Source organism: Oncorhynchus tshawytscha, linkage group LG22, assembly GCF_018296145.1.
Source record: "Oncorhynchus tshawytscha isolate Ot180627B linkage group LG22, Otsh_v2.0, whole genome shotgun sequence".
NCBI classification, from domain to species: Eukaryota; Metazoa; Chordata; class Actinopteri; order Salmoniformes; family Salmonidae; genus Oncorhynchus; species Oncorhynchus tshawytscha.
Genome location: NC_056450.1, coordinates 21,896,519 through 21,922,425, shown reverse-complemented (window position 1 = coordinate 21,922,425; position 25,907 = coordinate 21,896,519). Strand labels below are relative to the sequence as shown.

Sequence of the window (25,907 nt, the reverse complement as noted above, 5' to 3'; positions counted from 1 at the left end):
CAGATGTACGACTGAGAAAGACTTCAACCACAACGGACCTTTGTAAATAAGACTGGACACGCCTGCTTTAAGAGGAGTAAGAATAGGATGAGATGGAGGATGGTGATGATGACGCAGACAGTAAAGATGTGACTGTATGTGCCAGGTAAAGTGTTCCTGGGCCCTCCCAGACTGTACCAGGAGCTGGAGGAGCTACAACACGACCTGTATGTGGTTGAAAACATCACCCTGCTGGTGGGGACTTTACAAGGCACCTACCAGGTTAGAGAAACACACACTCACACACCTACGTTTTCTTTTCAACTGTTCAACTTTTCTTTTCTTTCCAACTGTTTATTGGACAGACAGTATCACATTGGCAGTTTATCATGTGATACCATCCCTCTACCACCCTCTTTTTTTTTTTTCTTCTCCAGAACCTGAACACAACAGTAGGGCAGGACTGGTGCCTTGCACTGCAGAGGCTCATCCACATCAAAGATGAACAGATCCAGTGTGCCAACAAGTGCCGCCTGCGGCTGGCTGTGCCAGGCAAGCCTGACAAGTGAGTGCCCAGGAGGTTAACTGGGGCCCTGTGTATGTGTGGGGGGTGTGTATGTGTGGGTAGGTTGTAAGAAGATGGCAGGGCAGCTTGGAGTGGGTGGCAAGGCCTGGCACATTCTTAATCCTCTACTGCCAAGCTGTGGATGGAACTCTCTCAGCTCTAGTCTATTCCTGTGTGGTTTGATATTGGAATCTTTACAACTCTCCATTTAAATGCCAAAATGGGCAGTTAGAGCTTACACGTTTATTCATGTTTCTGATTGAAACTCAATCTCTACTGAAGCAATTCAAGGTCCAGCATTAACAAAGATATCCACTAGCCCATAGCCCTAGAAAGTAGGGACAGGGCTAGATCAGGGAGAGCTGAGGGGTAGTCTGGATGTTCATGAAGTCCCTCTCACACCCCCTCTCCCATCCACACCATCCTTCGTTGTGATTGTCTGTGTTCATGCACGTGTGTTACATGTTAATGCATGTATTTTGTTGCTCCTCAGATCTGGACGACCGGTCAGTTTCATGGTGGTTTTCAACACTCCCAGTCCCCTCAGCAAGATCTCCTGGGTCAACCGCCTACACCTCGCCAAGATAGCCAAGAGTAAGTCGAGCTCTCCAACAATGCCATTTAACATTATAGCAAACCTAGCTTAGCTTTGGACTCATAACACAGAAATAATAAATGTTTGCGCTTTTTGGCATATTGGTGATAATTTGTCCACTGGGATAGGATGTTGCAGAGGTGTACAACTAAACGTATCACTGTTGATACAGGGGAAGAGAACACGCCAGGCTGGGTGTTTGCAGAGGATGATGGGAAGACTAGACATCCATTTTGGTGTCCCCTGCTAGCCTGCCGACTTCCCATCTTCTCCTCCAAAACACAAGACCAAAAGGTAAGCAGCTACAGCTGTGAGGAAGCTCAGTGAAGGTGTCTGATACAGTGCTGGATTTGCTGTCGAACGGAGAGCAGAGGCAAGAGGTAGCAGGCGTTGGCTTGATCCAACGGGAATCGGAACACCATCCAGTAATTGCCACTCAAGGACGTGTGACTGGGGTTTCTTTGTGTGTCACAGGCTATGATTAGCAGTTTATGCTATAGTCCCATCTCATTCATTGCCAGTCTCTTCTACGGATCCTGGCAGCTGAGCTGGATAAGGCTGACTGATGAGATCATGGAAGCTGTTTGATAAAGGAAATGGAATCCTTCACTCACATGAGGAGAACAGCAGTCCTTGCTCATCTAAGGGACCACTACATTACCATTGCAACGACCGACACTTGATTGTATTTCAAGACTGCTGAGTTGAGTTCATCTATATTATGATTGGTATGATGATATGAAGTCTTGGTCTCATCTACGCATTTCCCCCGGCACATTTCCGTTACTCAGAGAGAAAAAATCTGCACCGTAACTTAAAGCAGTATTTTGAGCTGTCACAAAAGAAGCCATTATTGAGTAAAAAGCAAATATGTTGAGATGAAAGGTGTGAAATGATATGCCATGCTAACACACCCCCTTAGTTTGCCTGGCAGGGTTAAAGAAACAAGGATTGAAGAGGATATGAAATATGCATTGTTGGCACCTTGAATGTGCCAAACTTACTCATTATATTAGAATAATGCAGTTGTAGTTGAAAGTAAACTTTTTGTAAAAGCCTGTGGGAGTGTGTGCTTGTGCGTGCGTACATGTTCTGTTAAGGAGATGGGATACTATTATTCTTCTGTTTCATTTTTTGAGCAAAGAGATCACCCACAGCCTCCACTAAAAGATGCACAAAAATGAATGACATAGTTTGTTTCAATCTGGAGTCATGTCATCAGTGCGATCTAGTGATAATCTAAGTTCCCCCCCCCCTTTCAGAAGAGGTCTGGCCACCCCTCGGAGCCTGGTTCTTCTCTAGGTTTCTTCATAGGTTCCTGCCTTTCTAGAGTTTTTCCTAGCCACTGTGCTTGTACATCTGCCTGGCTTGCTCTTTTGGATTTTAGACCGGCTATCTGTATAGCACTTTGTGACTGCTGATGTAAAAAGGGCTTTATAAATACATTTGATTGAGGATTGAACACACACTGCCAAAAACGTATCAACATACTCAACTGCTGGTCATACTCTACCTTTAAAATAAGTGAATCTGATTCAGTTTCTGCTTTCATAGTATCTGTGTCTAGGGATAAAGGAGAGATCAAAGGGTAAGCACCTTATTTCTGGGGACTCGGCTAAGGCCATTGACTCCTGAAGATAATCCACGAAGCGAGGAAAATGCTGGATGGTATTCCAAGTAGTCTTTTCAAGTTCAAATTGAAAGACTAACGGCTGGTTTCTCTAAACTAAACCCCCCCTGGACTCTCCGGAAAGGCTCTCCCACAATTATGCCTGCATAAATTACAAGTAAACAGTAAATCACAGACCAGCATGCATCCAAAATGGCACCCTATTCCCCCTGTGGTGGTGAAAAGTAGTGCACTATATAGGGAATAGGGTGCCATTTTGTATGCAGCCCAGTGTTCTTTTCTGGAAGGGTATCCACACTCCCTCCACTCCTCTAAGCTCTTACATACTGTTCACCACCATTCCCTTCATCTTAACTATTTGAAATTCAGATGCCTCTGTCTCTGAAAAGAGAGTTTGTGTGTGTTGGATGGCGTTTTTAAAATTCCCTCCTGGCGAAAATATACATGTACACCATTTGTATGATAATGCAGTGGCAGATGCTAGTTATCATGGGACTTCACACCACTGCAGGGTATACGGAGACGATGGACTAGACTCTGTTTGAGGACACACACAATGTTCCAATTTGCATCCATATGCTGCATTATTGTGGGTCAACAAACTTGTTATATGGCTTCATTCTGTGTGTGTGTGTGTGTGTGTGTGTGTGTGAAAAGAAAATGCTGATTTGTTTTGATCCCTGTTCCTCTAATACCGTCTGCCTCGTCCAATCAAACCCCATTGGAAATCTAATTAGTCTTCAGCTGCAAATATAAATACATGTTTGGATTCAATTATTCAACAAAACAATTTACTACACAGAGTGTAATCTTCGCACCCAGAACCACAGCTCAGCTTCATTTGAATAAGGCTGTTATGAGTCTTCAGTGTCAAAAAATGCTTGATATTATTTTGGATTTAATAGTGCATTAGATCCATACTCGAAATACTGCCAATTACTTTCCTCTGATTCTGAACATCAAGTCTAGCAGGATGATGTTCTTATAATGTCATTCAAGTAAAGCTATGGAGGTAAAGGAACGGTCAGCTAAAACATTCAATGGGCTGCTGTTATATCCCGTTCATAGAGAGAATTTAGCTATAATATACAATATATTGTCTATAATCCCGAATACATATACATTGAGATTACAAAACATTAAATCCACTTCAATCAGTGTAGATGAAGGTGAGAAGACAGGTTAAAGAAGGATTTGTAAGCCTTGAGAGAATTGAGACATGTACGTGTGCCATTCAGAGGGTGAATGGGCAACACAAAATATTTAAGTGCCTTTGAACGGGGTATGGTAGTAAGTGCCAAAAGCACCGGTTTGAGTGTCAACTGCAATGCTGCTGGGTTTTTCACGCTCAACAGTTTCCCGTGTGTATCAAAAATGGTCCACCACCCAAAGGACATCCAGCCAACTTGACAGAACTGTGGGACACACTGGAGTCAACAAGGGCCAGCTTCCCTATGGAACGCTTTCGACACCTTGTAGAGTCCATGCCCTATGAATTCAGGCTGTTCTGAGGGTAAAAGGTGGTACAACTCAATATTAAGAAGGTATTCCTAATGTTTCGTACACTCTGTGTATCTATATAATTGAGTACAGTAGGTCTGTGGGTAAAAGTGAGCTTTTGTTGTGTCTGTAGCTGGAGACGGCCCTTCACAACCCGGTCCAATGTGCCCTGCTGGCATTCTCTGCAGCCAGCACCTCTCTGCCGCAGGGCTACCTTTGGGTGAGTACTGCAAACCATGGTTGAGTTGTGGTGAAGTGTAGCGAAGGTGGTCCAATGAACTATAATGGTTCATGTGATGAGTAACCTGAGCCTAGGCTTTAGCTCTTTTTTTGCTCAGTGGGCTCATGTGATCTAGTCACGCAGTAGACCTGTGTTCGATAGCTGGTCAGCCCCATTAACATCCTGTATCTGTCATGACCAGGTGGCCAGTGGAGGTGACCGCAACCATGGTCAAGTGGAAATCTTCTCTCTGAACCGCTCCATGCCGCGCATGGTCAAGTCCATCCAGATGGGGGCGCCAGTCCTGTGTCTGGATCACGTGATGGAGCCTTGTCCCACAGAGGAGGAAGGGGAGGCGGAGGCTGCTGTCAAGAGCACAGCCAGGACTGGCAACACCATCTGTGTAGGCCTGCAGGATGGCAAGTGAGTCATTGTGTGTACTGTAGTACACGCAAACACTGCAGAATGAGTTTACACAATATGCTGAAACCCATGTGTTTAGTGAACATGGCTGAATTTTTCATGCTGCACCTTTTGGATTTGGTTATCCACTATTCTCCAAGGAAACAACAAATCAGAAAAAAGTGCCAGACTTAACATTTACCATTCAGTTCATTGTGACTTTTGTATTGTCCATATCAATGTTAGTAGAAACCGGAACGTATCAGCCCAAGTGGCCACACACAACTCTATCAGTAGAATTCAAGTTGCCTCATGTTATTGTCATTGTCATATAACTAGTAAAAGGTCACCCTATTTCTCATGAACTCCATTTCCCAGCATTCATGTGTACGGTACCGTGGACACTTCGACCCAGTGCCTGCTGACCTTCTCCAACCCAGACAGTTGTCCAGTTCTGTGCCTGAAACACTCTGCCTCCTTCCTGTTCGCTGGGCTGGGGAATGGAAAAGTGTCTGTTTATGCTCGGAAGAGTGGAGGTGAGACCGCAAACCAACTGTATAATATTGTATCCTGCCATGTCCTTGTATAATCAAGGTATTCCATTACAAGTTACAAGACAACATCAAGATGAACATACTATAGGCCTATAGGTCTGCCTCTCGGTCTGCTGTTGTACCACTACACTCTCCTGAACAGTGCTCTCAGACTTAAATTGAATATAATAATGATGTTTCTCTATGGTGTTCTCAATAATCTACCTGGTTAAGTCAATGTGATGGATAAATAAGTAACCATCATTAACATTGACCATTTTCTCTTTTTTCCAGAGGGGCTGTGGGACCCTGAATCGTGCAGGCTGGTGACTGTGGGCAGTGGCCCAATCCGCACCCTCCTAACCCTAGAGAATGCTGTGTGGGCCAGCTGTGCCAACCACGTCACTGTCATCCAGGGCTCCAGCCTCCACACACAGGTTGGCAAAACACACCCTTCTATACACCCTCATTTACAGAGGGCTGAAGGAATGAGGAAGAGAAGAGGGACAGAGCGACTATATGACCCGAAAAGGATTGGCTAGGTGTAATATGATACTGTAGCTAGTAAGGAAAGGACACGTGAATTGACAACCTCTCTCCTATCTCGCTTGCTCATAACACCTCTTTCTCATTCATTCACTAATTCTCTCTCCCCCTCTGAAAGAGTTTTGACGCGCACCCTGAGCCACTGGTCAGTGTGAGTCACATGGTGCGGGCGGGGGGAGGGGTGTGGATGGCCTTCTCCGAGGGCTCATCCATCCGCCTGTTCCACACGGAGACACTGGAGCACCTGCAGGAGATCAACATCTCCACACGCTCCACCTTCCTCAGCCCAGGCAAGTACAGTGTAGAAGGTCACAGGTTACCGACCACTTGTTTCACTTACATGATTCAAAACCAGTCCTTAGACACTTGTGTAGGTCTAAAAGGATTGGATACAGGTATGAGCAAACTGGTATTAGCTCCACATTGCCCTATGTAAGGCTAGGTGTAATTTAACCCCTGGTGATAATCTATTACATTATTTCAGATATACACAAGAGGCTGGCATAGAGGCTAGGAATGGATCATAAATGTTGACGAGGGCAACTGTAACGTTGACATGAATAGGAGGAAGTGACAGAATGGTGGTTGTGTCTCTCTTCCAGGGCAGCAGGGCAGCGTCCGGGTCACCAGCCTACTCATTTGCCAGGGGCTGCTGTGGGTGGGCACTGCCCAGGGCATCATCGTCACCCTGCCCGTGCCCAAACTGGAGGGTATCCCCAAAATAACAGGTCAGGCTTAGCACAGACACAACTGATGTTTTCACGTGAAAACTGGCATCAGGTGGCATCCGGTTACTCCCATTGCATTGGTGTGACTGGCTGTATTATAATTGTCTAATAAAATCAACCAACCAACCCACCAATCAAGTTGTGTGTTTTCTAACTGAGGCCTTGTGTGCTATTTGTCCCATAGGTAAAGGGATGACGTCTCTAAACGCTCACTGTGGCCCTGTGGATTTCCTTGTGGTCACCTCCAGCACCCTGTCCCCAGACATGCTCAAACGGGATTCTGTCTGCGAGACTGCCGACCAGGCCAATGGGGGAGCGGGAGGAGGAGAGGCTGGGGAGCGGAGGAATGAATTGTCCCAGGAGTCACTCTCGCAACCTGACTGCTCCTCCCCTCAGGGAGAGCCCACCAAGGCCAAGGGAATGCTGCTTCAGTATCGCCTCCGCTCAACCACCCAGCTGCCCGGCAAGCTGCTGACAGCCGAACCCGACCAGAGCCCATGTGACGCCCCACCGGAGACCCCGGAGCACAGCCCTGAGGACGGCTCTATCTACGAGCTGAGCGAGGACCCTGAGGTATGGGTACGGGGGCAGCCCCCGGCCAGGGAGGGGCGTGGGAAGGACAAGGTGACCTCGGCTGCTGTCTTCTCCGGAGGCAGGGGGTTCCGTCGACTTGGGGAGGAGACTATAGCAGCCAATGGGGACCCAGATGAAAGTACGCTCATGGTTTGGCAACTCCCACTAACAGTGAGTCCATGAGGAAACAAGACTGATTGGACGAGACGAAAGCTGGCTCCGCAGGCTCCTCCCACTCGCCTGATGTATTGCGTGCTCTATGAAGAAGAGACTATTAAACAATATATATTCAGGATGACTAGACTGTCAGGAAGGGCTATACAGGATGGTACATTCCTCTACCACCTTGGTGGTTGGATTTCTGGATGGAGTCTGAGGGAGTAGTGGTGTGCTGCAAACTGTGTTTGACATGTTTCAGGACCTCACACACACTCCTCCCAGCAGATGCTTCTTCAGTCTGGCAGATATAGACCAGGGGGTCTCGTCAAATGGAATTTGAGGAGGTTCACTCAACATGATTTTGCATTTTGCACGTTCTTGAAAAAAGTATAATTGACAAGTGATTGAAAAATGACAGTTACGAATGTTAGATTTCGATTTTCTTGTTGTCACTCTAATTGACTCCTATTGCCAGTGTATCACGTGTGTTGCCAACACAGAACATGACAGCTAATGTTAATGTTAGGGTGTATGGGAGAATGTTTATAAAGTACTTCTGAACTCTTTACACCCCCCTTAAAGGGTACGTTCATGTAAAGTGTTACCAGTTAACTTAATGTAAAGTAGAGATACAGTACACTGACAGGTATCCCGCTTTTGGGGGAAAAAGAGAAATCTACATATAACATTTCTCTAAAATCAACTTTATGATCAACATACTGTGTAATAACATCTTGTCCTGTCTTTCTGTGAGAATTTTGTCTAATGTCCTGTTTTCCATTTCAATAATCCAGAAGATGTGAAGAAGAAGAAAAAGCACCAAGGGAAAGAATGTCTCAGCTACTTTATGCTTGACAGGTACTTATTTTGGACAGTGTGTTTACAGTGTGTTACTTTGTTATTTGAATAAAGAGATCATGGTCTGATACAAGCTCTTTTGCTGATTTTTGCCAACTCAGTGAATGCCTTTGGGGAGGCAGTTGAGATACAAGCTAACAGACTACTATTATTATCTTGGACACCGAGGGGGACATGGTGCTACTGTGTGTGTGTGTGTCGAAAAAAATACATGTGAAAAGTTTTTTACAAACAAATGTATGTCAAGCATTAAAATACATTTAAAAATGCATACAAAATAAATTTGGCCAATGTTTTTATATTTCACATCATGTATCCTAAAATGCATTAAATAAATACACAGAGTACAAACCATTAAGGACACTTGTTCTTTCCATGGAATAGACTGACCAGGTGAAAGCTATGATCCCTTATAGTTATTGAAGTGGATTTAACAAGTGGCATCAATCCGTGTAGATGGAGAGGAGATTTGAAGACCTGAGACATGGATTATGTATGTGTGCCATTCAGAGGGTGAATGGACAACCCAAAATATGTAAGTGCCTTTGAACAGAGTATGGTAGTAGGTGCCAGGCGTACCGGTTTGTGTCAAGAACTGCAACACTACTGGGTTTTTCATGCTCAACAGTTTCTTGTGTTTATCAAGAATGGTCCACCACCAAAATGACATCCAGCCTATATGACACAACTGTTGGAAGCATTGAAGTCAAAATGGGCCAGCTAACCTGTGGAATGCTTTCGACACCATGTAGAGTCCTGACAAATTGGGGGGTGGGGTGCAACTCAATATTAAGAAGGCGTCCTTAATGTTTTGTACACTCAGTGTATATATGCAGTCAAAAGTTTGGACACACCTACTCATTCAAGGGTTTTTCTTTATTTTACTATTTTCTACATTGTAGCATATTAGTGAAGACTTCTAAACTATGAAATAACACATATGGAATCATGTAGTAACCAAAAGAGTGTTAAACAAATCAAAATATATTTCAGATTCTTCAAAGTAGCCACCCTTTGCCTTGATAACAGCTTTGCACACTCTTGGCATTCGCTCAACCAGCTTGGAATGCTTTTCCAACAGTCTTGAAGGAGTTCCCACATATGCTGAGCACTTATTGGCTGTTTTTCCTTCTCTCTGCGGTCCAACTCATCCCAAACCATCTCAATTGGGTTGAGGTCGGGTGATTGTGGAGGCCAGGTCACCTGATGCAGCACTCCATCACTCTCCTTCTTGGTCAAATAGCCCTTACACAGCCTGGAGGTGTGTTGGGACATTGTTGAAAAACAAATGATAGCCCCACTAAGCGCAAACCAGATGGGACGGTGTATCACTACAGAATGCTGTGGTAGCCATGCTGGTTAAGTGTGCCTTGAATTATAAATAAATCACTGACAGTGTCACCAGCACCCTCACCATCACACCTCCTCCTCCTTGCTTCACTGTAGGAACCACACATGCAGAAATCATCCTTTCATCTACTCTGCATCTCACAAAGACATGCAGTTGGAACCAAAAATCTCACATTTGGATTCATCAGATCAAAGGACAGATTTACACCGGTCTGATGTCCTTTGCTCGTGTTTCTTGGCCCAAGCAAGTCTCTTCTTAAAGGTGTCCTTTAGTAGTGGTTTCTTTGCAGCAATTGTACCATGAAGGCCTGATTCACGCAGTTTCTTAACAGTTGATGTTGAGATGTGCCTGTTAATTGAACACTCTGAAGCATTTATTTGGGCTGCAATTTCTGAGACTGGTAACTCTAATGAACTTATCCTCTGCAGCTGAGGTAACTCTGGGTCTTCCTTTCCTGTGGCGGTCCTCATGAGAGCCAGTTTCATCATAGCAATGGTTTTTGATGGTTTTTGCGACTGCACTTGAAAAAAATGTTCAAAGTTATAGAACTTTTCCAGATTGACTGACCTTCATGTCTAATGATGGTCTGTTGTTTCTCTTTGCTTATTTGAGCTGTTCTTGCCGTAATAGGGACTTTTACCAAATAGGGCTATCTTCTTCTGTATAACACCCCTACCTTGTCACAACACAACTGATAGGCTCAAACACATTAAGAAGGAAATAAATTCCACAAATTAACTTTTAACAAGGCACACCTGTTTGAAATGAAAATGTATTCCAGATGACTACCTCATGAAGCTGGTTGAGAGAATGCCGAGAGTGTGCAAAGCTGTGCAAAGGCAAAGGGTGGCTACTTTGAAGAATCTCAAATAAACAAATCCAATTATATTTTATAACACTTTTTTTGTGTTACTACATGATTCCATGTGTTATTTTATAGTTTTGATGTATTCACTATTATTCTACAATTGAATGAGTAGGTGTGTCAACATTTGAATGGTACTGTATATATATATATATATAATATATATATATATATATATATATATATATATATATATATATATATATATATATATATATATATATATATATATATATATATATATATAATATATATATATATATATATATATATATATATATATATATATATATAATATATATATATATATATATATATATATATATATATATATATATATTTTATATATATATATATATTATATATATATTATATATATAATATATATATATATATATATATATATATATATATAATATATATATATATATATATATATATATATATATATATATATATATATATATATATATATATATATATAATATATATAATATATATTATATATATATATATTATATAATATATTATATATATATATATTATATATATATATATATATATATATATATATACATATTATATATATGTGTGTAATGTGAGAGAGAGGAAGCACCAAGGTGTGCGCGCACGCACGCGTAAGCGTGTGTTGAGAGAGCGCGAAAGAGCTGATGAGACTTTATTCACATCAAATCTGTTGTAGTTTTTAATCCTCACACTATTCTGGAAGCAATATCGGGATGAGGATTTATTTTCTCACTGGTCGCTTGACAGAAATAGAAAAGTAGCTCTGCGTTTCGTTGCAGAATGAAGCGTTCCGAATGGGGACCAGACCCCGTGCCGCGGACATTGTGGATGGCACTTTATCCACGATTTATCGCCTGAAAAACAGATGGAGTGTCAATTTGACCACACGAACGGGGAAGATGACTTGTGCGTTTTCTCTGTGTATCCTCGTATATGTTTTGGATTTAGCTGTTGGTATGTCTCCGTTTTTTGTACTATATGGAGCATTTTGTTGTTATTAGCTAAAAAGTTTTGATTTTATTTCTAAAGCTCCATGCTGTAGACCATTTTTACTATATATTTCACATTTAACATACTTCTGTGTTAGGCTGTAGCTCTAAAGCCTGCAGATTGAAATGACATTGCAATGATTATAGGCTGCAAACGTTATTTTCTTACCTGTTTTACATATTTGAAACTCATTACACTAGCCTAGATTGACCGTAAACAGTTCCAAGGTATTGACAGCCATCCAAAATTATTAGTTTGTCCACGAGGAGATGCACTGTATCATACAGCAATTTCTGTAGACTGTACATTGAGTACACTCGTTGAATGCATGTTTGACTTAAATAGGCTAAAAGTTGTCTCATGCTAGTGAGGCTATGATGTCACAATCCTAGTTACCCAATCCAGTTTTTGATTGATTATCTGAGGGATAAAGGCTATTTGGCTGACCCATTTTACAGGTAATCTGTACTCTAAAATGATTAAATGCCACTGTCCCAAGGCTCTAGGACCTGACAGAATGCAAGCCAACAAAACATTGCGGATATGCATTATTTCAAGCATCTAATATAAGTAACATGATTTGCAATCAGGATCTGTGATATCATGTAAGTATAGCATTTCAATCCCATCATATGGCAATAATATATGCTATAGAAATTGAGGGGAGGGAGAGCATAATTGTGATTTCAGTGAATGCAGTTCCTATTGAAGTTGCTCTGTCACATGTGTGTGTGTGTGCACGTGTGTCTGCCTGTCTGCCTGGATCTGTGTGTCTCTGGATCCGAGTGTGGCTCTGTAGTCTCGCTTGCCAGACGAATGGCACTCCACCCCCAGTGGCTCGTGAGATCAAGTTGGTCTGTGAGTGGGAGAGAGAGAGAGAGAGAAAGTAATCTCCTTGCTAGCTTTCTGTCAGTGCTTCATTCACAACCTCCTCCTTCGCAGAATCAATGCTTGCAGGCTTCAAGCATAAGCTTAGGCCTTGAGTGTACCTATTTTCAGAAGAATCAAGTCTCACAACAGTGCCAGTGTTTATTTCTCTGATCACCGTACAATTCAAAATACTTGGACTGGGTGTACTGTATTGAAGGCCTACAATGTCCTCTGTTAGATACAGTAGATGACAGCTGTCTGTCATGGTGTCTGCTCAGAAGACGGAGCGAGCCTGAGAAGCTTGTTGTTCATTGTAGTGCACTAACATGAGTTGAAGTGCACCCTGGGTATTTGCAGTGGGTCTTCTACTGTTTAATTTAGTTACATTTATTTGCACCAAAGAAAACAAGTGATATACAGATTAAAACAAATTTTTAAAAGATGTGCAGGTGAGGTTTGAAGCCCAAGGACTTACATGAAAACCACATCTCAAAAAAAAGTATATACAATACATACAGTTGAAGTCGGAAGTTTACATACACTTAGGTTGGAGTCATTAAAACTCGTTTTTCAACCACTCCTTAAATTTCTTGTTAACAAACTATAGCTTTGGCAAGTCGGTTAGGACATCTACTTTGTGCATGACACAAGTAATTTTTCCAATAATTGTTTACAAACAGATTATTTCACTTATAATTCACTGTATCACAATTCCAGTGGGTCAGAAGTTTACATACATTAAGATGACTGTGCCTTTAAACAGCTTGGAAAATTCCAGAAAATTATGTAATTGCTTTAGAAGCTAATTGCCATAATTTGAGTCAATTGGAGGTGTAACTGTGGATGTATTTCAAGGCCTACCTTCAAACTCAGTGCCTCTCTGCTTGACATCATGGGAAAATCCAAAGAAATCAGCCAAGACCTCAGAAAATAAATTGTAGACCTCCACAAGTCTGGTTCATCCTTGGGAGCAATTTCCAAATGTCTGAAGGTACCACGTTCATCTGTACAAACAATAGTACGTAAGTATAAACACCATGGGACCACGCAGCCATCATACCTCTCAGGAAGGAGACGCGTTATGTCACCTAGAGATTAAGGTACTTTGGTGCGAAAAGTGCAAATCAATCCCAGTGCAACAGCAAAGGACCTTGTGAAGATGCTGGAGGAAACCAGTACAAAAGTATCTATAGCCATAGCAAAACGAGTCCTATATCGACATAACCTGAAAGGCCACTCAGCAAGGAAGAAGCCACTGCTCAAAAACCGCCATAAAAAAGCCAGACTACGGTTTGCAACTGCACATGGGGACAAATATCGTACTTTTTGGAGAAATGTCCTCTGGTCTGATGAAACAAAAATAGAACTGTTTTGCCATAATGACCATCGTTATGTTTGGAGTAAAAAGGGGGAGGCTGCAAGCCGAAGAACACCCTCCCAACCGTGAAGCACTGGGGTGGCAACATCATGTTTTGGGGGTGCTTTGCTACAGGAGGGACTGGCGCACTTCACAAAATAAATGGCATCATGAGGGAGGAAAATTATGTGAATATATTGAAGCAACATCTCAGGACATCAGTCAGGAAGTTAAAACTTGGTCGCAAATGGGACTTCCAAATGGAAAATGACCTCAAGCATACTTCCAAAGTTGTGGCAAAAGTTGTGACAAAAGTTGCATACTTCCAAAGTTGTGGCTTAAGGACAAGAAAGTCAAGGTATTAGAGCGGCCATCACAAAGCCCTGACCTCCATCCGATAGAAAATGTGTGGGCAGAACTGAAAAAGCGTGTGCAAGCAAGGAGGCCTACAAACCTGACTCAGTTACTCCAGCACTGTCAGGAAGAATGCACCAAAATTCACCCAACTTATTGTGGGAAGCTTGTGGAAGGCTACCTGAAATGTTTGACCCAAGTTTAACAATTTAAAGGCAATGCTACCAAATACTAATTGAGTGTATGTAAACTTCTGACCCACTGGGAATGTGATGAAAGAAATTAAAGCTGAAATAAATAATTCTCTCTACTATTATTCTGACATTTCGCATTCTTAAAGTTCTTGAGTTTAAATGTATTTGGCTAAGGTGTATGTAAACTTCCGACTTCAACTGTAAGTACAAAAACTACTGTACTTAAACCATTCATCATTAACTCGCATTCATTTATATTCATTTATATTTTATATCTGGGCTCTAGTTGGGTGAGTAGGGACTATCGCTGCCTTTTGTTAACTGCGTAAGACAATGGTGATGCATTCAGGGGCCAATTCTGACATAAGAATTTACGCCATTCCTACGCATACCATTCCTACGCATACCATTCCTACGCACTTCTCAGTATTTGGTAAGTATTTGGTATTCATACTCACACCTACAGTGTCATTGCTCAAAATGGTATGCAGCATCATCTGGATATGTGTGCAACAAAAGTTAAACATTCACCTTCAGCTACCATTTCATTCAAGCTGTCTATGCATACAATTTGATGCACACCTTTGATAAATCCACCGTATGCACCACATAGAACGCACTGCAGCTGTCTCTGCTGGAAACGCAGTATTCCATTGGAAATTAAAGTACTTCTGATGTACCGAAACACAGTGCGACTCGGTAGGATCAAGGCGTTACCTAATTCAGTCGTGTCGCTGGAGACAAATAAATTAGTAATCTGCAGGTGTGGCTGGCTACCTGAAAGCCCTCCCACTTGCTGGCTAACAGATTTTCTTGTTGAGTTTTCATTCAATAGGGTTTTCAGTACATTTATCGTAAGCCATCCCTTTAAATTGATACTGATAGAGGCTAATATTTAACAATAGAAAACAGAAATAGAAAACAGAGAAACTGCAAGTTAAATGGCCATACAATTTAAATTCTGCACAATGGCAAAGCATTTCATAAACTTTACTGTGGGAAAGTTGATATGTTGATATGCTTCAGTTTGCTGCCATATGACTGGTTTCACATTTGTCTCCAGCGATTGTAAGGTAAAATAGATCTAAAACATATGTAATTTATATTTACAATTCCCTTATCCAAACGGATTACTAATTTACCCAGCTCTTATCAATAGCTCTTTTCTAGTTGTAAATTACGGTGCATGGAGAATGATATAATTTCTATCTGAAAAAAATAAGTAGGCCTAGATGCTTTTCCCACTTGTAACCGGTAGGTTCGCTAGACATTATTCATGGTTTCCTCACACATAAAGGTGGTGGAATTATGAGAGAATTAATTCAAGGTCAGAATACAGTGTATCTCGAGACATCCTCTGTCACACCTTCATTTATTTGATCTCCACCCCCAAGGAATAGCGGTTGAATTGCATGTTATTCTCATGCTTAAGTTCAAGGTCAGAATAGGCATAAAAACGTAATTACTTTCCATTTACGCAAGCTTAATTCTGGTCAGATTCGGGCCCTCAAGACCTAACCTCACCAACAGTAACTGATGAGGAGGATGTAGCTGACAGCCTCAATAGTTAGGTTATGTTCGATAGTCACCAAACAGGATGAGGAGGATGTAGCTGACAGCCTCAATAGTTAGGTTATGTTCGATAGTCACCAAACAGGTGAAAACAGACCTAAATAGGGACGGACTACCTTGTTCTATAAGAAACCCTTAGAAATACAACTCTGATTGGGATTGTATATTCTTAGTGGAAGGGCCCCTTTAAGAAATGTCAACTGACATCATAAAAACATCTGAGTCAAGTATTTTTGCATCCACCTACAGGGCTCACGCTTACATGGTTGAATGGCAGCTCTCTTTGCTCCAAAATGCTGCAATTTCTTTATTTCTTTTTCAAATGTTTGTGAGTATAAAGCTTCCTCCAGTTCTCTCCTGGGTCTGTTGATGAAAAAATGGGGGATTAGCGGGAAAAACATGAGGAAAAATAATCCACCTTGACGTCAGGGTGTAGAGGCCAAGGTGGGAGGAGGGGTGGGGATTCTATACTGGAGTAGCTGTATGAAACAGGAGATTACACTCTTTACCAGCTGCCCTGCACTGTGCTACGCTTATGTCTCTTTAAGTGCTCTGGGATCAGTCCTGGGCCATCACACCATCACACTCAACATGCCAAAAAGTCAAGGGTCATCGTGGATACCTGATCCTACAGATTTAATCTGTACTATGTACACCCTGGTGTTATTATATAGGTTATTATATATTATTATATAGGTCGTTTATAAGTCCTTTTGGGTTTATTTAACTTATTTTAACATTCTGTCCTGATGAGCACGTTTAATTTTTATTTATTTTTTTACCCCTTTTTCTCCCCAATTTTGTGGTATCCAATTATTTTAGTAGCTACTATCTTGTCTCATCGCTGCAACTCCCGTACGGGCTCAGGAGAGACGAAGGTTGAAAGTCACGCATCCTCCGATACACAACCCAACCAAGCCGCACTGGGCGCGAACCCAGAGTCTCTGATGGCACAGCTGGCGCTGTAGTACAGCGCCCTTAAGCCACCCGAGAGACATGTTTAACTTAATAAAAAACATGTTTTACTATATAAAGAGGTTAAATAACAAAAATGACTATAGGAAATGCCTAATTAAGTGCCAAATAAAGTAACAGAGTTGACTGTAACAGGGTTGACAATTTAACCTTAAATAAGCCATAAATCCCCTTGTGACAGGAGGAATGGAAGCTTGTTGTGTACAACCGGGAGGGGCAATTGAATGCAAGCTGTTATAATTTTTCAAATATTTCTATCCTGTCTACCTATGGGTAACAGGGTTGATGTGTTATGCTCGACCCACTCAGTTTCCACCACAAAACACCAGAAAATTGTCAAAAAGAGTAGAACCTGATTTGACTATTAGAGGTTCAATGTCTCTTTCGGAAAATGTATTTAAGACCTCCCGAGTGGCGCAGCGGTCTAAAAGCACTGCATCACAGTGTTGCGGTGTCACTACAGCCTGCGATCGGCTGTGGCTAGAAGTCCCATAGGGCGGTGCACAATTGGCCCAGCGCTATCCGGGTTAGGGGAAGGTTTGTACAGGGGCGCATTACTTGGCTCATTGTGCTCTACCGACTCCTTGTGGCGGGCCTGGGCGCCTGCAGGCTGACTTCAGTCATCAGTTGAACAGTGTTTCCTCTGACACATTGGTGCAGCTGGCTTCCGGGTTAAGTGGGCGGGTGTTAAGAAGCATGGCTGGTCATGTTTCGGAGGACACATGACTTGACCTTCCACTCTCCCGAGCCGTTGTAGACTTGCAGTAATGAGACAAGATCGTAATCACGCAATTTAGGAGAGAAAGGGGGTAACAAAAAATGTGAATAATAAAAATGTATTTAAAAAGGAATAGTTTTACCATTATAAAACGAGAGTTCAGTTCACATAACAGGGTGGACCTTAAAATAAGGGACATGTATTTTTATCTAAAAATGAATCACTAATCACAATAAATACATTTTGTACCTTTATTTAACTAGGCAAGTCAGTTAAGAACAATTTCTTATTTTCAATGATGGCCTAGGAACAGTGGGTTAACTGCCTGTTCAGGGGAAGAACGACAGATTTGTAATTTACCAGCTCGGGGGTTTGAACTTGCAACCTTCGGTTACTAGTCCAACGCTCTAACCACTAGGCTACCCTGCCGCCCAAATAATAATCTTCAGAAATGAAGTTGTCAAATGATGGTGAAAACTTGGAGAAATGTTGGGGTTAAGTGGGTTAAAATCTTCAAAGAAGTCACAGAGAGTCCACAGAGGGACATGTCAAAATACTGATTTATTGAATTTTCCATATGGTCTATATGATATGGCACTTTATTTAATATAACAGGCTTTTAAAATCCAATATTGGTGCAGAAGGGACTCATTTTGTGGAATGACCCATACAACACTATAACACTGACAACATTTACTTAGTGTAAAGCTAGAGATTCTTTCTGCCACAGAATGCGCTGATGAAAGTGCAGCAGATAACCTAGCAGTTAGAGCGTTAGGCCAGGAAACCAAATGGTGGCTAGTTCCAATCACCAAGCTGAAAAATCTATTAATGTGCCCAAGAGCAAGGAATGTAACCCTAATTGCTCCAGGGTCACCGTTGATAATGGCAGACCCTGGCCATGACCCCACTCTCTAAGGGTGTCTCAGGGGGAGTTTCCAACTCACACATGCACATACTACACACTTGTACATGGGAAATAGGACAAATATAAGCAACCACCTAATTATTATAAATGAAAACACATCATGACAGTGCATTAATTCTCAGAGAGAAAGAGGTCGCTACTACGTTATCTCTGCCTCTCCAGGTTAGAGATCGAGATCTCTGCTTCTCAGCACTATATCATGTCTTTGGCTTGTTTAGGAAACAGGTTGGTTTTTAATTGACCATACTTTACTTTTTACCCAGAGCCACAGCACTTAGCACACACTAAGACCACAATAATGGGAGAAATAGCGAGACATAAACATGCACTTGTGCTGCCATTGCCACCCTACCTTTACACAGATATGGACACCTACTATTACAGCACCAGAGTTAATGAATGAACAAGTCCATAATGATCATGAAAGTAAAAGGGGGAAATGTGTGCACACAATATTCCTATCCAAAGCTGTAATAGCCTGCGAAAAAAAACTTTTGGCCATTTAGCCTTGATTGTGCACTATTAACAATCCATGTAATTACAGCTAGCCTATAAGGTTTGATTTCAAATGCTCCCGAGACAGGGTGGTATGGTCATTTGAGAACTATAGTAACACAAACACAAGAGGGTATTTAAGAATCATAAAATAAAATAGAACAACTTTATGTCTAATGAATGCCTTTAGCAAGTTTTGTGCTGGACTGTGTTATGGGTTTCATAGAAGGGACTGTATGTTGTAGAGATAAACATGTGTGGAAATGTGTGTAACATATTGTACTTCTTTCTTTGACCCACAGGCTATTTAACTGTCACTCTTGAGCCTCTCCCTCCCGTTGTCATTGGAGACACGGTAACGCTCAAGTGCAATTTCATGACAGATGGCAACCTGCGAGAGATTGTGTGGTTTCGGGTGAGTAGGGTGGCCTTGATGTCCCTGTACGAAGCGTATGGTTGTTTGCAACAGCACATACTGTATCTTGTGTTTACCTCTAGGAGAAGCTTTTGATTAGGTCGGCTTTGTTCTCTGACATTTTCCATTGACACTTCAATTAAAACGCTGACAAACGCATCAAAGCTTTTGATGCAAAGAGAGAGTGCATTAATATACAGTACATAACTGTACTATATCTAATGGCTTCTGAAGAGCTACTAGGTTTGATAAGCTCCTTAAACTATGAATGTATGTAGCGATATGTAATGTAGTCCACACGGACAGTTTGTTTCACCCTGAGCTCCCAGCTCCTCCAAAATAAAATGAATACCTAGTAACAACTAACTAAACTGATTAAAGTGGCAAAAGAAGAGGCTTCAAAGCTCTCTAGCTTTCATGAATTGGAAAAGAATAACTGTGTGCATCGATTAAAAAAACGGATTAATCTCACGGCACAAGCCTCTCCACTATTTGGCCTTGATATTTAGTGTGTATGCATTGATATGTACTCTATGCGTGCCGTTTTTAAATGTATGTAGTTCTGTCCTTGAGCTGTTCTTGTTCATAGATGTACTCTATTTTGTCATGTTTTATGTTCTGTGTGTACCCCAGGAAGAGTAGCTGTTGCTTTCGCAATAGCTAATGGGGATCCTAATAAAATACCAAATACCAAGGTTGTGTTTTGTGTAGAAACTTGTGTTACAAGTAGGTGGATACATGTCCAGGCTGTGTAATATGAGGTATTCCTTCACTTTCTAGGTGACAGAGGGTGGCAGTGCCAAGCAGAAGATCTTCACCTATGATGCCATGACCAACACCAACTTCTCCCATATGGAGGACTTCCGCAGACGAGAAGACTTGGTCTACCAATCAACTGTCCGGTAAGCTTGAACTGTAGGCGGCAGCCTCAAGAAAGAGAACATTGGTCAGTGTTTTCACTCGCAAGTGTAGGCTTATTTTATTTGAGCTTAAATTATTTGATCGTATCTTATTGTATTTTATCTGATCTTATTCAATGCTTTGAGTACCTGGAAAACTCCTAACCTATATGGCTATTATCTTTGTGGGGTTTGTTGTTGTACTGCCAGGCTCCCTGAGGTCCAGATGGATGATGATGGGCCTTATGAGTGCCACGTGGGGATCTACGACAAGGCCTCTAGAGACAGGGTGGTCTTAGCCTCTGGCAGCATCGTGCTCACTGTCATGGGTAAGATTCAAGAGAATTAACGCTATAATGATATGATCATGTGGTATTTTAATCACCTCTGCCTCCCCCTACTGTTGAGATGTGGGAAATGCACAGGAGACTGCTTTCTGATAGTCTTTTATATAAATCCGTGTTGCCTCCCACAATGTTCCCGTTTAACACGTCTGTACGTAATAGAACGTCAGTTTGGCATACAGGGACCACACCACTGCCTCATCTGCATGAATACAACACAAAATAGTAGCTAGCAAGATGGAGATCACGGAGGTTATTTTGAATGAGTGCATTTCGCAAGTGGCTAGTTTGCATCAACTAACTTAACTTAAACCACTGCAAATGTTTTGCCTTATAACGTTGGTTTCGAATTGCGACGTTCTGGCATGTCTACCTTGTGATTTGTTGGAGAGTTGTCTGTCTGACACCCTGGAATCCCTCCCCCCGATCAAGGTTACCAAGAGAGTCCATCTTGTATACCAGACTAACATCTTGTATACCAGGTCTACGAGACTAACGTTATGCCCCCAAGTACAGTACAGACATGTTTGTTTAATGTTTCAGTTAGTTTTATATGTAGCCCTTCTGAAAATACTAGATGCAAAATGTGCCTATATGTAGATGGTTCTCTCGTTTTGAGTCACAGGTTCTATGCTATTTTTCCTCCATAGTTCCTCCTAAGTCCATTTCTGTAGTGGCAGCAGACTGCCTGGCCCCCTTCAGTCGCTATGACACCCAGAACTTCACTCTAGTCTGCATCATCATGGGAGGAAAGCCAGCCCCTATGGTGAGTTTGCCCACAAGCAAACAGTACTCATACTGAAATATGTTTTGAAGTAAAAACACTTTTGAAATGATGGGTGTGATTGGTTGTTACGGGCTCATACATCTTTATCCTTTCAGGTGTACTTCAAGCGTGACGGCGAGCTGATCGAGGTGGACCCCTCTATTATGGAGGGTGGCGGGGGAAAATCCCAGGGCAGGGGCCAGGCAGGGCTACGGATCTCTAGGCCCCCGATCAGTAGAGACCTGGATGACACCAAGCTGAAGAAGTCCCTCTCCCTGCTTGACCAGGGGAAGCCACCCCGTCTGGACCATGACACCCCTGGGAAAGGAGGGATGGGGAAGATGGTAGGGGCCAGGAGGGAGCCAGGAAGTCTGGAGGGGTCTGAACCCAGCCCCACCACCCCGGAGGTGATCCCAGAGACAGTGGTAAGCCGGGAGTTCCCTCGCTGGATGCAGAGCACTGACCCGCTCTACTACTTCCAGCACCGGCGGCAGGTGTCCAGCGACGGCACCATGGAGGTCAGAGCCATGCTCACCTGGAGCCTCAACCCCCAGCTGGACAACGACGCCCTGTACAGCTGCGAGGTCAAGCACCCAGCTCTGTCCATGCCCATGCAGGCTGAGGTCACTCTGTGTGAGTACCAAATTAGACCATGACAATCAGCTGGATACCAAATATCTCCTCCATGAGGACATTAACCCACTTTTTAATGCCACCCAAATACTGGCTACCCAAGGAGTCCATGTCTGTATTAACCTGTCAGAGCTAGGGATGCAAGGGGAGAGAACATTCTAAAATAATAGCTTGTTAAAATAATAGTTCAAATTCTCTTTATGTATTTTTCCTGAATTAACGGAAAATGAACATGGTGTCTGAAAGCTCGTAATTTGGGGAATATACACTGAGTATACAAAACATTATGAAGGGGAGGAGACAGGTTTAAGAAGGATTGTTAAGCCTTGAGAAAATTGAGACATGGATTGTGTATGTGTGCCATTCAGAGGGTGAATGGGCAAGACTACTATTTATGTGCCTTTGAACAGGGTATGGTAGTAGGTGCCAGGTGGACCGGTTTGTGTCAACCACTGCAACGCTACTGCTTTTTTCACGCTCAACAGTTTCCTGTGTGTATCAAGAATTGGTCCACCACCCAAAAGACATCTAGCCAACTTGACACAACTGTGGGAAGCATTGGAGTCAACAGGGCCAGCATCCCTGTTGAACGCTTTCGACACCTTGTAGAGTCCATGCCCTGACGAATTGAGGCTGTTCTTTCTGATGGCAAAAAGGTGGAGTGCAACTCAATAGGAAGGTGTACCTAATGTTTGGTGTGCTCAGTGTATGTACAACCCTACTTAGAGCTAATGCATTCAGTAATGGCAGAAAACAGGCACTTCCCAGTCTTAAGCATCAGCCAACTACAGGAATATACAGTACAGAGAACCTGATCACTGCTTTAGCTCAGGATCCAGCAGCAGCCAGCAACTGTTTATAGGCAGTGACTCACTTAATGAGGATGCTCCTTAATGGAGTATTTTGTTCAGAGGATCCATTAGTTCTGCTTAGAAATGCTTGAGAAATCTCACAGTAGATTAGCCATTTTCTGCACAGTTACATATGTAATTCCATAAGCACACACACCTACACAAACTTGGTCTGTATGCAGCACAGCCACCGGCATCAGTTCATGATGAATACACGTCGAACCTCATATCAGTTAGTTTGAGTGGATTACTAGATATAGTGGAAACTTCATCATCATCAAAAACAGTTTTTCCCAGTCAGCCATGGTTTAGCAGGCATGCTCAAATAAAATGGATAAAAAGATGGATTCTAAGGCTGAGAGCTTTTTGCGAAGTATACAGAGAATATAGATGCTTAATTTATTCCTTTAGAAATTATTTGAGACATAAGGAAAAATAGTGTTTTGTTAAAATGCTAAAAGATTGAAAATATGTAACATTCATTTAAAAAAAAAAGTTTTTATTTGCTTCCCTTTAGCTGCTCCCAGTGGCCCCAAACTGTCCATGACGCCTGGTAAGGCTAAAGTAGGGGACACTGTCCGCATTACAGTTCAGGGCCTCCAGATCTCATCCACTGGGGTGAGTGCAAAATAAATGCTTTATTTTTAAATTATTCATACCAGTAAGTACATTCAACTGTAGGAAAGACAACCACATATCACCATCATTGAAAGAAAACCTTCTTAAAAATACAACATTTCTCCAGCAGGTGTCGCGCTACAACTATATAATACAACTGGGAGATACATCTGAATGAAAGTCGTATGTACATTTGAATGAAAGTCATTCCGCATGTTTGAGGGAATTTGTAAGAGTAATGCGAGCTGGCAAGGCGCACAATTTATCATCTTGATCACATACTATTTATTTGGGAGTCAAGGTATCTTGCATATCAGTGATCTTGTGCAGTCTGACTGCAATGTTGTCAATCTCATTACACACATTATTTACAAAGGATGCTTTTCCATATGCACTTCCCAGAACATGGTGTTCCCCGAGCCATTGTTCACCTGGACCAGAGTGGGAGGTCCTCTGCTGGACGGGAGAGAGGATCATATTGGGAGGGAGCTGGTGCTGGAGCGAGTACCGGCCAAGCTCAACGGCTCCATGTTTCGATGCACTGCCCAGAACCCTCTGGGCTCCACAGACACATACACACGGCTTATCGTGTTTGGTGAGTGTGCGAGGGTTCTATGTGTCAGGTTACCCTCTCTCCTCATGCACATGACTTACTTTGTTTTCTCTGTTTTAAACAGAGAACCCCAGACTTAAGAAGGGGAGACACAATTTTGTTGGTAAGCATAGAGAGAATGGAAAAAAAGAGAACTCAATTCTTTACATGGTCAAAGTAAGACATATCATCCTACTGAAGATGAGGTAACTAACACTTATTTCCTTCTATTAGTAGATGCAGCCTATTGCAATGAGGGACTGGGGCTGACCACCATGGTGCTAATGTTAGCCCTGACATGGGAGATGACGTGAGCAGCAAAATGGACCCATGACCTTCTTCAGTCACTCTAATCTCTCCAGTCTCTTCCTCGTCACTCACTTCCCCATCTTCTGGAGTTCCAGCCACTGGACCTGAAGAAGCACTGTTCACTTTTCATAGAAGCAACGTCTGAAAATAAAAACATTGTCAGAAATATGAGCGATAAGAACTACATGCATTCTAACTCTCTTCGTATTTGTTGTCACTCTGCCTGTCTAACTGCATGTTCCCTTTTCGTCTTGTCAACATCCTACGATCAACTATCACAGTGGCTATGTTTTATGGTTGACCCCAATGTGTGTTAGACGTCTTTTTAACCGAGTTGGTGTGGGCTGGCCCATATTAGATGCTTTTCCCCATCTTCCTGTTATTTGAAGGCCAGAACACATACAATGTGACATGTTTTTGAAATATCTTGGTCAGCCAGACCTTGATTGAAATAAATGTTTGGTCGGAAAAATAGTAATTGAAATAGGTAAAGAGCTGTATATTTTAGGCCATTGGCTAAAATGCTTGCAATTCTTTAAGGAAAATGTATGGTCTGTGGTAGGCCTACTGGCCCTACTTTAATGCACAGCCCAGTTTCTTTTACCAATGAGAAATCTTAGTCACGGAGCCAATGTGACATTGATTCAATGGTTGGAAAGATGGGGAGAGGTCTGTCTGTGATAAAGAGATGCTTTGCTTTTTTGACACCACAAAGCAAGGCCTGCAGGCTTTATTTTTATATTATGTTGATTATTGCCCCGTAATGTGGTCAGGTGCTGCAAAGAAGGACCTAGAAAAACTGCAGCTGGCCCAGATCAGAGCGGCATGTCTTACTCTTCACTGTAATCAGACGGCTAATATCAATACTATGCATGCCAGTCTCTCTTGGCTAAAAGTAGAGGAGACACTGACTGCATCACTTCTTTTTATAAGAAACAATGTTTTGTAAATTCCAAAATGTTTGCACAGTAAACTTACACACACTTACCCCACCATAAATGCCACCAGGGCTCTTTTCACAGTCCCCAAACAAATTCAAGAAAACGTACAGTATTAAATAGAGCCATGATTGCATGGAACTCCTATCTCAGATGGATCAAATGAACAGCAAACCTGGTTTAAAAAAAACAGATAAAGCATCACTTCGTGGCACAATGCCTCTCTGCTATTTGACCTAGATATTTTGTGTGTATGTACTGATATGTAAGCTATGTGTGATGTTTTTCATTTGTGTAGTTCTGTCTTTGAGCTGTTATTGTCTATAAATGTTCTGTATTATCAAGTTTCGTGCTTTGTGTGGACTACAGGAAGAGTAGCTGCTACTTTAGCAACAGTTATTTGGGATCTTAATAAAATACCAATATATCGTTTGGATGACATGATATGTCATGTTGAATGTTGTCACCTAAAAACTGCATTAATATGTCATTGGATCTTTATGGCATTAGTGATTGCGTATAACACCCAGGTAATGAATATCACCCGAGACAATTTCA

General features: G+C 42.1%; 2 protein-coding genes across 8 annotated transcripts in view; both read left to right on the top strand.

The window, feature by feature from the left end:
- Positions 1-8,356, top strand: part of LOC112222064 (rho guanine nucleotide exchange factor 10-like protein) — a 30,909-nt gene extending 22,553 nt beyond the window's left edge. For all 6 annotated transcript variants that reach the window (XM_024384638.2, XM_024384636.2, XM_024384639.2 and 3 more), the window contains 11 exons: positions 146-261; positions 417-544; positions 1,038-1,138; positions 1,312-1,433; positions 4,403-4,489; positions 4,692-4,912; positions 5,270-5,427; positions 5,719-5,861; positions 6,089-6,260; positions 6,573-6,698; positions 6,883-8,356. In XM_024384638.2, the coding sequence (XP_024240406.1) occupies positions 146-261; positions 417-544; positions 1,038-1,138; positions 1,312-1,433; positions 4,403-4,489; positions 4,692-4,912; positions 5,270-5,427; positions 5,719-5,861; positions 6,089-6,260; positions 6,573-6,698; positions 6,883-7,454 (1,946 nt within the window). In that variant the 3' untranslated portion in view covers positions 7,455-8,356. The remainder of the gene's footprint in view (positions 1-145; positions 262-416; positions 545-1,037; positions 1,139-1,311; positions 1,434-4,402; positions 4,490-4,691; positions 4,913-5,269; positions 5,428-5,718; positions 5,862-6,088; positions 6,261-6,572; positions 6,699-6,882) is intronic.
- Positions 8,357-11,137: 2,781 nt separating this feature from the next.
- On the top strand, positions 11,138-25,790 carry LOC112222071 (immunoglobulin superfamily member 21-like). 2 transcript variants are annotated; one of them, XM_024384658.2, is made up of 10 exons: positions 11,138-11,437; positions 19,287-19,399; positions 20,180-20,301; positions 20,509-20,627; positions 21,293-21,408; positions 21,525-22,041; positions 23,410-23,510; positions 23,913-24,105; positions 24,188-24,226; positions 24,337-25,790. In XM_024384658.2, the coding sequence occupies exons 1-10, from the start codon at positions 11,326-11,328 to the stop codon at positions 24,414-24,416; spliced, it is 1,512 nt and encodes a 503-aa protein (XP_024240426.1). In that variant the 5' UTR covers positions 11,138-11,325; the 3' UTR covers positions 24,417-25,790. The 2 variants fall into 2 exon arrangements, with proteins under 2 accessions (XP_024240426.1, XP_024240425.1); XM_024384657.2 differs by having other exon boundaries at positions 11,138-11,485.
- The last annotated feature ends 117 nt before the right edge of the window (positions 25,791-25,907 follow it).